Raw genomic sequence first — 13554 nt, forward strand, 5'->3', positions numbered from 1 at the left:
TCTGTGTTCTAATAAGAGATCTGTGTAATAGAGGCAGTCATGCAGTACCCTTTCCATATCTCTAGGCTTTGTACAAGTAAATTACTTACAAGTTAAAGAAATGCTTTATTACATATGGAGCTCCGAGCTGTTTTCTGATGCAGAGCTCCAAATCCTTAGGCGTAGAATTAATTAAATCACTACATTCTGCCAAATTACGGGGAGTTCTGTTCTTGTTTCTGGTGGGGTAGTACCCCCTTGTATATAACTGGGGAAGCCCTGTGAAAGTAAACAACGAAAGCAAGGCAGGGGGATGCAGGAAAATAATAAAACTCAGCTGTCACATACCCAGCTCTCCCTGCTGTAACGTTATTGCCCGGCTAAGGGTCCATTTACACAGAAAGATTATATGACAAAGATTTGAAGCCAAAGCCAGAAATGGATTTAAAAACAGGAGAAATCTCAGGCTTTTCTTTATGACCTGATCTCTGCATATAGTCCATTCCTGGCTTTGGATTTAAATCTTTCTGTGTAAATGGGCCCTAAGTGATTGCCCATTCAGCCTTTCAGTGACTGGGGTGGTGTCCCATCCCAGTAACTGTTTGGCTCAGCAGGCAGTCTATTACCCAGATACGCAATGTTGCCGCTGCAGGTGGCATCAACTGGACCCTGGAGCAGCGCTCTGGAGCACGAGAAGGGTAAGAACACTTTATTTTCCCGCACCCCCTTGCCTTCATCCCATTTTAAGTTTCGCAAGACTTCTCCTTTAACTGCATCAGCCGGCATTGTGGATAGGTGAGGACATGGCCAACGCAGTGTGAGAACAACAGGCAGGGCGTGAGCCACCCTCCAAGGGGGAGAGAGAAGAAGAGGGGATATAAAGGGAGTCAATAAGGGAGGTTTAGAGGAAACCAACTATTAGTAATACCAAGTAGTGTGTTGAACACAAAGCAGAAACGTTTTTAAGTTTGGATTCTTTATGCAAGGTGGTTTCCACCCAGTCCATTCTGAAAAGAAAAGTTAATTTCTGCAGGGATGGGGTGGTCGGGGAGAGCCACTCCTGTAAAATCGATTTCCTGGCAGCTGCTGATACAACAAAGAGAAGCGTTTTGGCTTCTTTTGAGTAGCGGTGGGGGTATAATCTATGTGGCCAAAGTTGGCCCATTCAGGGGTTAAATGCACATAGTTAAGTAGATGGGTACAGGCAAAATCTTTGGCTTGTTTCCAGAGGGCCTGGATCTCAGAGCAGTCCCAGAAATGGTATAAGTCAGTGGAGGTGAGGTGGGACATATGTTGCAGCCATGTGGAGAGGCCATGTTGGGAAGTGGAGCAATCAAGATTGGAAAGTAGGAAGGTATACTAGTGAGATATACGATGTGGATTGTTTTCAGTTTTCATCAGAAGGTTGACTCTTTCTTGTGGTTTTACCTTTTGTAATATTTTCCTTGCATAGCTAGTGACCTGCAAGAAGGGAAAGAAAGCAGAGGAAGGGAGGGTAAGCTTACATTATGCAGAGGAAAAGTACAGAATTGAGGTTAGTGATGGGATAATATGTCTAGGACTTTGGTTATATTGTAATGGGACTGTCAGGTAGAGAAGAGACACGCTGGTTTCCCATCCTGGAAGTTGGGATTTCCTAAGAAGGGCAGCAACATAGATGTGTGTGTGTGTGTGTGTGTGTGTGTGTGTGTGTGTGGTAGGTCTGAGAGCCTGCGGACAGCCTGCCAGGCTTAAATAGGTGGGGAGAGAAGTGGGTTGCGTTTAATTTCTTCGGGAAGTTGGTCAGGGGACACATGTAGGGTATAGAGCAGAGAATAAGAGCCCGCTCTTATTGGAGTTTATCTGACTGGGGTATAGAGAAAAAGACTGCATTGTATACAGGAGTTTGGGGGAAGCATTCATTTTGACAAGATAAGCTCTACCTGTGAAGAAAAAGGTAAAGGATTCCCAGGGTTGTAACCAGAATTTTATGATTGGAATAGTATTGCTTAATAGTAGTCGAGTATAGGCTGTAAGTATTTCTGGTAATGAGGACACCTAAGTATTTCATGTAGAATGTGCCCATTTTAGGATATGTTTGCCAGCCAAAGTTGGGGTTGAGGGGCCCTTCAATATCAAGGCCTCGGATTTATCTAGATTTAAAGTGAAGCCGGAAAATGCCTATGCTCTAATTTCTTCAGAACCGTCTGTGTGTATCATACGGAGAGGGGGTCAATGGAAAGGTTAAACAGAGAGGGGATAAGGGGTAGCCCTGACGGGTTCTTCAGTGGTTGGGGATGGTAGTTCCTCGGTGGAGAGAATGCCAGAAGTAGAGAAATACATCTCCGTAGTTTCAGTGATATGTCTAAGGTCGAGGAGACCACATTGAATGCCTTGAAGGCTAAGGCTGCATTCCCACGTTCCGTGATCCTAATGGATCACGGACGTGGAATGCATGTACCGGAGTTCCCCCGCGCCCGGACAGCATCTGTAATTAGATGCTGGGAGCGGGGATGACTGTATTCATAAGCGCCCCGCACTGTAGTAACAGCACCGCGCGGCTGATTCATTACAGCGCGCCGCTTATGAATACAGTCTCCCCTGCTCCCAGCATCTAATTACAGATGCTGTCCGGGCGCGGGGGAACTCCGGTACATGCTTTCCATGTCCGTGATCCTAACGGATCACGGAACGTGGGAATGCAGCCTTAGAAGAAGGGTTTGCGGTGAGGCCTGGGATTGTGCTGCAGTTGTTGCCGCCACTGCCAGACGGATGCCTTTACAGAATGCCTATTGTGCATGAAACAAAGCCGGGAGTCTGTCAAGAGTGAAGGAAGAATTAGTTGTAAACGGTTGGCTATTATTTTTGTTAGGATTTTGTAGTCCTGATTTAGCAGTGAGATGGGTCGATAGGATTGTACTAATAGAACATCCTTATTTGGCTCCGGTATGAGGACTGTACGTGATTCATGGAATTGTGGGACTTGAAGATTTTCAATGTATATGGCATTATATAGGGAAAAAAGAGTAGATTTGATATGTGAGAATCAAATTTTGCAGTATTCACCTGGGAGACCATCCTGGCCAGGGGTTTTGTGAGAAGGGAGACTACTAACTACTGATGCTAGATCTAGTTCAATAATGGGAGCTGAAAGGACCTCACTTTGGGCCGAGGTCAGCCCAGGTGGTCAAGTACCATGCAGCCACGAGGGGCCACCGTGTAGAGTGTAGAATAATAGTCTTTAAATACACTGTGGATAACCTCAGGACATGTGACGTATATACCTGAAGCCTGGGATCTTAGTTTAAGAATGGTGCTTTAAGGTTTTGTTGGTCTAGAACAGGCTCCCTCTGTTTTTTTTTTTCTATTTTAAACAAGTGCAACTCTGTCAAAAAGTAACGGCAACCCACATGATCGTATACTCTGATGGGCCAGATGAGCCTTCTGTTTCCCGATGCAAAGTATTGATTTCCTGTTTGCTCTTCTTCTTACTTTGCTGTTTTGCACATTGATTTTTGTGTTGATAATTGTTACAGAATTCCAGGTGAAAGTTTCACATTCTCTCTCATGTTTTTTTATATCTACTGCTTACAGACTCCGCTGCACATGTGCATTGTGTCTATCTGGGGGGCTGAGAGCCTACCCTACAGTAACTGTGCAAGAACTTATTACTGATCACGTCTAGGTCACATATACGCATGCTCCTACCAAATAGTCATGGTGCACTTCCTATCTGAGGCCCTTGTGGTCTTGGGTTACTGGTAATGGAAAAGGTGGGCCGCTGCAACACAGACACAGTGAGTGACGTCATTAAAGCTAGATACACTCTAGCTCAGGAGCCACCAAGGGAGTCACTTGTCCCCCTTTGTGAGCAGAACTAAACGGTCAGTCACACTGCCTGAACTACAGCCCGGCCCATAATGACAGTCATCAGTGTACTCAATGGGGGCCACACAGCTAGTACAGGATCTATTACTGAGCTAACCCAAATCATGGTTAGTCTATGGTAAAGTCCTCAGGGCCCAGAAAGCAGAATATGTAGTGCAGTGTGGGGGTCTTTAGTTTAGTTCATGTGTTGGTTATTTAAGCTATGGTGGATTCAGGATGCAAACAAACCTTACAAGAGACTGAAATAAGATGTGGTAGGGGCACTGGGGTCGTCTTCATTGTGGTGTCCCACGCTCCAGTTGGGCTATTAAATGTCCGTAAAGAAACACTGCGGTAATTTCTCTCTTATTAGAAGCCATATATTACTATGTGCTGTGTGTGTGAGACCCCTGCCTAGAGATACTGCTTCTAATGAAAGCACCTTACATTGCTCTAACTGTGATGTGCCACAATGCAGCTCAGTGGGGACAGTGATCAGTGCCTTATATCGCCATGTTTTACCACTATTAAGGACACCTTCTACTATGGGATAAAGGGCTTCCATGGGTCGCCTTGTATTCAGATACAGTTTTATGTCGTTTAATTGTTGTAACACATTGCTTTATAGAATTCACTGTACTAGCATACTGGTGTACTGCTGGGGCAATATTCACAAATATGAGACATTGTGTTCATTGGTTTCACAAGTGCTGACAGCAGGGAGTGAGGGACTTTCCCTCCGGTCTTATCAGTGTACTGTATATGATATATATGGGCTCATAGATCTTCAGACAGCATGTGGTCCCTATGTGAGCCACGTCTCATGGCGTGTATGTGCAGCGCTCAGTGCCAGTCTCTGTGAGCAGTAAATGACTGTAATGGAAGCTGTTTACACAAGCAGGAGTAGTGTTGGCTGCCACCACATCACGATGCACGACTCCTCGCTCAGATTAATTGCGCTGCACACAATTAGGCGCTATAAAAGGAGTTTGTCAACATCTCTAAAACTTTCCGCTTAATCAAGTCAAAGCTCATTTAATGATCGTCCTCTTTGTGGCAAACAAGGAGTAACAGCGCTTTTAGCGAGGGGAATGGAAGGAGAGAGGAATTGCTTAATCAGAGCGACTCACGCAAGCCTCGGCCCAGAGATTATTGAATTCCTGGCCGCTGTAGAATTTTAATGAAGCCGCGTACAGTTCAGAATCCCAGTCCTCTGTCAATACAGCTCAATAAGTTGTCCAGCCCTGTAATAAGGTGCACAGGGTGTTATCTGTCTGGAAGACACAGCTTGTTGGAGAGAGCAGAGGTTGGTTTGGGCACCTTAGGGTGGAAAGGCTGGCGATAAGCGGGATTGTGTCCTTGGTGGAGGTGAGCCGCCTGTGAAATTCTCTGGGCCCCCACCCTTCTGGCTGTATTATGAATAATTGTTTTCTTTTTAAAGTTTAAAAGAAGCAGAACAAGAGTCACGCGACCTGGCGGGGAGAGTAGACATCTGAGTGTTGTTGGGGTTCCTGTGAAACACAATACATGTGTATAGCTTCAGACTGAAATATAATACATATAACTGGCCCTTGATAGCAATTGGCTATTCTCTAGCCTCATACTTATACTCTCCAAGCAACTCTGTGTTTTTATAGTGGAATGGAAGGAGGCGTAAGCTGCTACCAGACTGATCTGGCGGTGGGTTAAATCCAATGTGTCTGATCTTTCTCTGCCCCAACATCAGCCATTTATGTTAGATGTCCAGCCAGCCCAACCAAAATCGTCAGACTCCGCTAACCTGTATATGAAGGTTAAAAAAGATCTGAGATAGAAAACCTCTCTAAAATAAATATTTCCACCCATATAATACTACATACTAGTAGAGATGCGTTGTTGGTCTTGGTTGACATTTCAGAAGTTATTGATCTGCTGTTAGCACCAGATGTGGCTTAAGCTCTTGCCACATCACTGACATATGAACATATAAAATTTAGGTGAAAATCTTTTTTTAGGCCTTGATATCTCCACCATTTGTATGCTGGTAAAACCAGAAAACAATGACTGCAGAGAACACAAGACCCCTCTGAATCTAAGCAGGAGAGAGACCTGGAGCCCGCGTCATTCTCCTCTCATATTGTAGCTTCCTTGGTAAATTTGCCAAAAAAGATTGTGAATATGATGTAAGGATGGCCTCCGCTCCTCTGGGCAGACTATTCAGCTAAGTAACAGATATCAGTTTGATCTATATTAATGTCACTAAATGGTTTTACTTGGTCTTTAAATTAGGCGACGTAAAAACCTACAACTAGATAGATGTCTCCCTGAGCCGCACAATAAAGGGGCCTGAATTACAGATGAACATGAGTCAGCATTATCCTCCACTTTGTCTCCGAGACTCACACAGCCAGCAACGGTTTTATTAATAGTAGATAAAATAGGATTTTGTGTGAAATGAGGTGAGATAAGAAGTGATGGGGAGCTTCAGTACCTACTGCTGCCCTGGGAGGGACTTCAGGGACCACACAGCTCTCCTTATGTTTTCCATTTCCACAGTGGATCCTTTGAGATGCAACTGTTTTTGCTTAGGCTACACTGGTGTTCAGTCATCACCTGGTATTCACCCATATATGGGTCATCACAGGTATTAAAAAATAAAGACAAAAAAAACAAAAAGTGCAACAGCAACCTACATGTGCAAGTGCTTACCGCTCAAACTCACCCCGGCGGACACAGGATAAATACCTGCTCTATAAATATTAAAAAATGAGGATCTTAGCAAACTATTTGATCAGAGTGTAGTGTACCATGTCACCACATTACAGAGTGTACCATGTCACCATATTACAGAGTGTATCATGTCATCACATTAAGGTGTCCTCAGAGACATGGTCCTACTCTAGCATTCTTACACTAGCAATAGCCTCTCCTAGGCTGACATTAAGCCTACAACTGGGCAGAAAGGATCCAAATTTTATAGCACCCACAGCATATGGGTGGAGTGCAAGCCAACAGGAGGTAGCCACACCCCCACATACAACAAAAAAAAAAAGAAAAAATTGGCCACACTGCGATAACTGTTCACACTGTGGGTTGCACACTGCATGTGGCTGAAGTATACCCAAAAAACTAAAATGTGCAGTATGTGCGGTAATCACTTGCACCTGTAGGTTGCTGTTGCACCTGTCTTTAGCCACATGTGGCATGCAACCTAAAGTGTGAACAGAGGGATCGGAGTGTTGCCAATTGTTTTTTTTTTTTTTGGTTTTGTTTTGTTTTAGGTTTAAAAAAAATATGTCTAACAGAAAGAGACAGGTGCGTCCCACCACTATTATTACAATTGTTGGGGCTATGTTCACACTATGTATCTGTGCGGCTGTATTTTTTATGCGGCTGGAAATGTGCGGCTGAAACTACAGCCGTGGGAAAAAATAGACATGCGGCTGAAAACATACGGTCATTTACTTGGAAATCTGGTTCAACTAAAAATAACAAATAAAATCTTTAGAAAGTGATGGAAACACCTCTGGATGCATCTGGGAAAGCAGGGAAACAGTTTACAGGAATCGCTATTAGCGGGGTTTGCGATCCTCTGCACTATAGCCGATGTCTCTCATGGTTAATATATAATATTAATATATATAAATAATATTTAATAATATATATAATTAATATTTAATTAATAAAACACATTTTCGTTGTAATAAAGTCCCTTTCGTTGTTCAATAATTAAATTTAAACGAATCCATCATTTTGCAATTAAATATACTGTTAAAATAAATATATATATAAGTGTATATATATATATTTTTTTTGACAGTATATTTAATTGCACAATGATGGATTTGTTTATATTAAATTATTGAACAACGAAACTGAGTTTATTACAACAAAAATGTGTTTTATTCATTAAATATTAATTATTACAGGAAGCTCCATAAGCCGTTAATTCATATTGCCGGTAATAGAGCTTTCTGTACTAATCATCACTTTACTTTAATTAAAACATCAAATGTTTCTTCTAATTATGTTATCACAATAGCATTAAATAAATAATTTAAAAAAAACGCATAGGGTCCCCCCTATTTTTATAACCAGCCGGGTTAAAAACCAAGCGACAGCAGCCTGGTAACACCAGGGTGGGAAGAGCCATTGGTTTAGGCCCTCCCCAGCCTAAATCTTACCAGCCTGCTGCCGCCCGGTCCAGGAGCGCCAATTTTGACGCTCCGGGACCACTGGCACCCGGCTCTTCCCAGTACCCCTGGTGGCATTGGGTACTGGGGTAATAATAGGGGTTAGTGTTAGCCATTTTATACCGGCTAACACTAGGCCCCAACTTAGTAATGGATTCCGTCTATTAGACGGCTTCCACTACTAAGTCTATAAAGTAAAGAAATAAAGACAAGACACAAGTGAAAAATTTTTTTTTATTCAAATAAAAACACCCCCACACCCCTCATTGACCATTTTATTACACCGAATCCGACGTAATCCACAGGATACCGATATCTGAAAAACAAAAAGGGAGAAACACACAAACAGGAGCACAACACCCATCATTGTGAGCGGTGTTGTGCACCTTACAGTATGCAGCATCTTTACAGATCGCTGCTTACAGTCTGGCCCCCAAGGGGTTAAGGGAGGATGTATTGCATCCCCCTTAACCCCTTGGGGGCCAGACTGATGTCAGACTGCTCCCATCCCAGCAGGAAGGGGGGTTAAGTGACCCCCCTTCCTTACTGGGATGGGTGCAGTGCTGGGGAGGGGGTGGGGAGATCTTTATACTCACCATCTGATGTCCCGATGTGTCCTCTTCGCTGGTCCGCAGCACAATGAAGTGACTGTGCTGCGGACCGGCTCTTTATATGTGCGCTCAGCGGATCAGCCAATCAGCTGAGCGCACATATAATTCTAAATGTATGGATCAGGAGCTGGAATACAAGATCAAAAACCAGGAACAAACCTAGAGCTAAAATCAGGCATGTTTAAAACAGAATTGGGAACAATCCTGGAGCTGAAATTAGCCACACGGACCAGGAACAGATGATTTATAACTAGGAAAATGGTCGCCAGGAGCAGGAAGCCACAGAGCGCATCTACAATGTGGTCAAAGCAGCACAGGATCGTGGTCAGAGGTCGTCCTCAGTTTAGGAATGTTGCGTTGTATCCAAGAGAGAGTAAGAGCAGGTCCAAGAGCAATGCTACAGAGCTGAGTCCAGGAGACAATTTACTAGGCAACCTGAGGCCAAGGAACAGGTTAACCAATGGGAGAACAGTGAATATTGTAATAGAAACTGAGATCAGGAGCCTGCACCAAGTGTATGTAAGTGATGAGAGACTGAAGGATTTCCAGGCTCCATTGAAGCTGGCTATAAGAAGCTGTATGTACACTTTAAAAATGTTTGGATCCCGAAAGCACAAATCCTGTTCACGCTCCATGTAAATCTCCTTGTATTATTATTCATTTGTGACTGGTTCTCATTAAGTATTACTTAGTGACCCGATTGATTGCAGACAAATCACATTGGCCACACACTGTGATAATGGAGAAGCAACTGGACCAAAAGGGACTGTAGAACTCCAGAAATGTGGGCATGTGTGGAAGTAACTGGATGTGAAGATAGATGGGACATGTTACATATATCACTTCTCTAGTCCTGTACCAGGACCCAGTGTTCACAATATAAGTATACTAATCTTGTATAAATGTAGCATCATTACAAATCTTTCTGTCCATCTGAATACAGTATAGAATACACGAAACAGATTATTGTTAGGCCGTGAGTCCCTAGTAACCAGACAGGATTTAGGATAAGTCTGGGTGGTCCAGTGCTGTCAGCAAAGAGGAAAAGCAGCAATGCATCAGACGCACCATGTTACATTCAGGTTGTGTGTAGTATTGCAACTCTATTTTCTTCATTAGACTTGAGCTGCAACACCACACACTTACTGATACTGGATTATTCTTTTAGGTCATCCCATCAACTAAACATCGGCCAAATGGTCAGGTTCTGCATCAGTCAAACACTGCCACATCTGTGGTGTAGTGGTCGCTGTTTACTTTAAGGACAGGAAAACCACCATGAGGGACAAGACCTGCCTCATCTTAAAGGAGGTGTATGTGAAAGTACACTGTGTGTAGCTGTAGTGACAGATGTCTCCACTCCATTACCATCAGTGAGCAGCAGATTAAGACCCCATTCTCTGCCCACACAGATCTCTCGGTTCATTTGGTTCACCTCTCCCTTCTATCCACCACACAGCCATTGCAGGTCTCCATTGAGACGCTGATCACTTGTGTCCACCAGCGGCCGGCTGTTTACATTATAGTGCGGAGCGAGAAGCAGGAGATGAGATAATAACATGTGAAACGTAGAGTCTGAGAACACAAGGCGAGAGGACGACCAGAGACTAACAAGTGACAGATTGAATCCGAGTGATATTTCTAGCTAGATGCGCCCCACGTTCTGTTCACTCCTCAAAATAAGATGTTGGAGAATGTGTCCCAGAAAAGCTGTGATCGCGCTTCTCCGAGGCAAATCTGTTAATTAATGAGAAACAAAAATATTTCCAAGTGCCAGAAAGACTTTTCCCAGTTACTTAAAGGAGACCGAGCCCAGCTTTAAGGAGATTTGGCTTTAGTGCATGAGGGTACAAGCCTCGTGGAGGATGATCTTCTAAGCCCGGAGCTACACGCACAAATCGCAGCATAAAAGAGTGATTTTCATATGAATCTATAGAGCATGTAAGTAGGTAGTGCATATTCGACTGACTGAGAAATCCTATCAAGTAGCGATTAAAGAGACATGATCAGGGCTCGCGTCACTGCAGAGCTTTTCAGCAGATTCCAAGTGACTCCATCCCCATGGAGAGAAGTTTTATAGCTGTAAAAGATCATTGGTCACATATACCCGTCGGCTCAAATGGACAAAAACTGTGGATGAAACAAGGATAGCGGGCAGGGTATGCACCAGCAACATGCAGAGAAGCCATAATGTACTATGGGGGGGGGGGGATGGGCACAGAATTCTGCTGACCATTATACTTGCATATAGATGTGCTGCACTATGAACGCTACTCACTTCTCTAATGGGAATCTTTTTTTTTTTTTTTTTTTTTAAACTGTATTTTTGTTTTAATGTAAAGTATATAAAGTGTACATCACACACTCCTATTGCACACATTTGATCACTAAGCTGAATCTCTATTGTGAATTGGCTTCTGCCATAGCTGCTTCGGTGTGAGACCCGGTGCTGTAGACGCTATGTTGGGTCTCTCACTGGAAATTGGAGCTGTGGAAACACAGCAGGAAGCTTCACCTGAGAAGATATAGCTGTATGTGTCGGGGGTGGGTAGAAGCCTATTCTGGTGCCAAATTCTAAATAGATTCACATTAGAGAATGGACGGTCATACAGTGCTGCACAGTAGTGGAGGCTCAGGTGCAAGTCTATATGTAGTGCATCAGTCACTCCAGCTCCGTTACACTCAACAAGACACTGACCCCATGGTATCCCAGCAGCACGAGGCTGGACCATGTCCTGCAGAAATGAAGACAAGGCATCAGTGGAGCTCTTGGAGTCTGCATCATGGGGCTTTACCTTACACCACAAATAAATTGTGCATCCGCAATTATGGACCCATCTATTTCTATTCGGCTGTTCACACTGTCCGTAGTCTTATGGATCCATAATCGGTGTCTTATGGATCTGCAAAAGTTACTGACAAGCTCTAGTACGGACTATAATTGCAGCATCGGTTGTCCCATAATAGTCTATAGAAACAGCCATAATTTTTACTATTGTAGCATCCACAAATCTTTAAGGAAATACGGATGAGTAATCATTTTAAACCATTCCCACTTATTTAACTATCCCTTTGCTGATCTGCAAAAAAATACGGATGCATTACATACATTAGCACTACTGTGAATGTGTGAATGTCGCCTAACAAGGCCATAGATCAGTATTTTACACCTGTGTAACCTGCCCCATGTAACATTGTGGTATTTTTGGATGGTATTTAAACTCTCCCTTTTATCAGTGACCCTCAGTACACCCAACATTCATTGGGTTTTGCAGTGATGAGGAATAACCTCACTCCAGAGCACGATGAATGTTGGTGAAAAGACAACATATTATTAGCATATTGATAAAAAGGATAATTTCCCAAAGACTATGCTGTGGATGAATATAATAAAGACAAATAATAATTTTCCGCCGCCCTATAGACCCTATTAAACGCCCCCAACCTGCTGTTAGTTTCCCTTTTTAGGCTATGTTCACACAACGTAAAACTAAGGCCGCTTGCTTCACTGTGGGCTATGGGAAGCTCTGATGCGCCTGGCCGGTCTCATATAACGTGTGAACATAGCCTTAAAGGGGTTATCAAGGATTAGAAAAACATTTGGTTTGGTTGTGATTTTGCAGCTCCATTCTATTGAAGTGAACGTAATGAATTGTAATACCACACACTGCCTGAGGACTGGAAGGGCGGTGCTGTTTTTGAAAGAAAGTATCTGTGTTTTATGTAGTCTTGGATAATTTCTTTTAAATGGGTATTCCAGCAATACAAACATTTTCCCAATTGGTTGTAGGTGCAGTAAAAATAAAAAAAGGATGGATACTCACCTGCCCTGATTCCCTGCTGCTCCCCTCTGCTTCCCCTGTCATCCCTGCCTTATTACTGTGTTCATCATGTTTGTATTTTCTTCTAGCTGTATTTTCTTTTTTTTTAACTGTATTTGATATATTTGGGCTTCTAGTTTTTTTTCAGTGCCAAGGGTGGTGGGATTATTGTTTCTTTATTAGCCTGGAGGCTGTCAGTGTAATTTCCCTATCCAGCAATAGGCTAATGGATGAACAGTTCTGAGCACTGATGTAAATCTGTGCCATTGTAAAGTAACATGACCAGTATATAACCCGCATCTTCTGGATCACATGCTGTTCACACCTCAGGCCCTGATACAAGCAGCTGTGGGTGGAGAGCGGAGGTAGTGGCATGTCCGGGGGGGTCTTACTATAAATACAGCCATGACATCGGTCTGTAAAACACAGTCTGTGGAGGGAAGTTCACAAAAGTGAGATGGGCGACGTACCATTAACCTTGTGATTGCAAGCACTTCTAATACATAGTAAGACGATTGTTCAGCTTATTCAGAAGAAGGAGGCAGAAGCCAAGAAAAGAATTCCTTCTAGACTCCAAATCCCGGCATCAACGACACCGACCCCTCTCCAGAATCTGGTAACTGTAGCCTGTACTGATATTATGAGCAGCATCGGGCCTCGCTGGTTATAAGTTACCTTGCAGCACTGGGCTCCCGAGACATGTCTGCAAGAGTTTGTAGGTTCTTCCCGTGTTTTCTCCAGATTCCTCCCACACTTCAAAACCTACAGGTGAATGTGGATTGCGAGCCCTAATGGCGACAGAAGCCGGTTTGAGTGAAGGCAAAATCTAAAGGGTTGTGGGAAGAGCTGAAGCAGTTTTTATCCCACTAGGGCCTGCGCTGATCTCTGCTGGGAAAGGGTCACACTATCATCAGAGAGCTGTCTGTAGTCCCATCAGATTTAGCAGCACGAATAGAGGAGAATGCCGCTCTCTTCTTCCTGTCAAAATGATGGACCTCACAACAGACCCCACTATAAACCTTTGGGTCCATCAGCTGCTGTTGGTCCCCCTAATGTGATGGGTCTGGCACTGCCATCATGGTTTTCATTTTAACAGATGCTATGGTAGCAGTATGAACAGGACCC

The 13554-nt window shown here is 43.5% G+C and overlaps 1 protein-coding gene across 1 annotated transcript in view; it reads right to left on the bottom strand.

Annotated features, from left to right (window-relative positions):
• Positions 1 to 1368: 1368 nt before the first annotated feature.
• The window catches only part of NRXN3 (neurexin 3), a 427584-nt gene continuing 415398 nt past the window's right edge, over positions 1369 to 13554 (bottom strand). The window contains exon 19 of the mRNA XM_069951290.1: positions 1369 to 1440. Coding sequence (XP_069807391.1) covers positions 1433 to 1440 — 8 coding nt within the window. The 3' untranslated portion in view covers positions 1369 to 1432. The remainder of the gene's footprint in view (positions 1441 to 13554) is intronic.

The sequence above is a fragment of the Dendropsophus ebraccatus genome, chromosome 13 (genome assembly GCF_027789765.1).
Source record: "Dendropsophus ebraccatus isolate aDenEbr1 chromosome 13, aDenEbr1.pat, whole genome shotgun sequence".
Classification (NCBI taxonomy): Eukaryota; Metazoa; Chordata; class Amphibia; order Anura; family Hylidae; genus Dendropsophus; species Dendropsophus ebraccatus.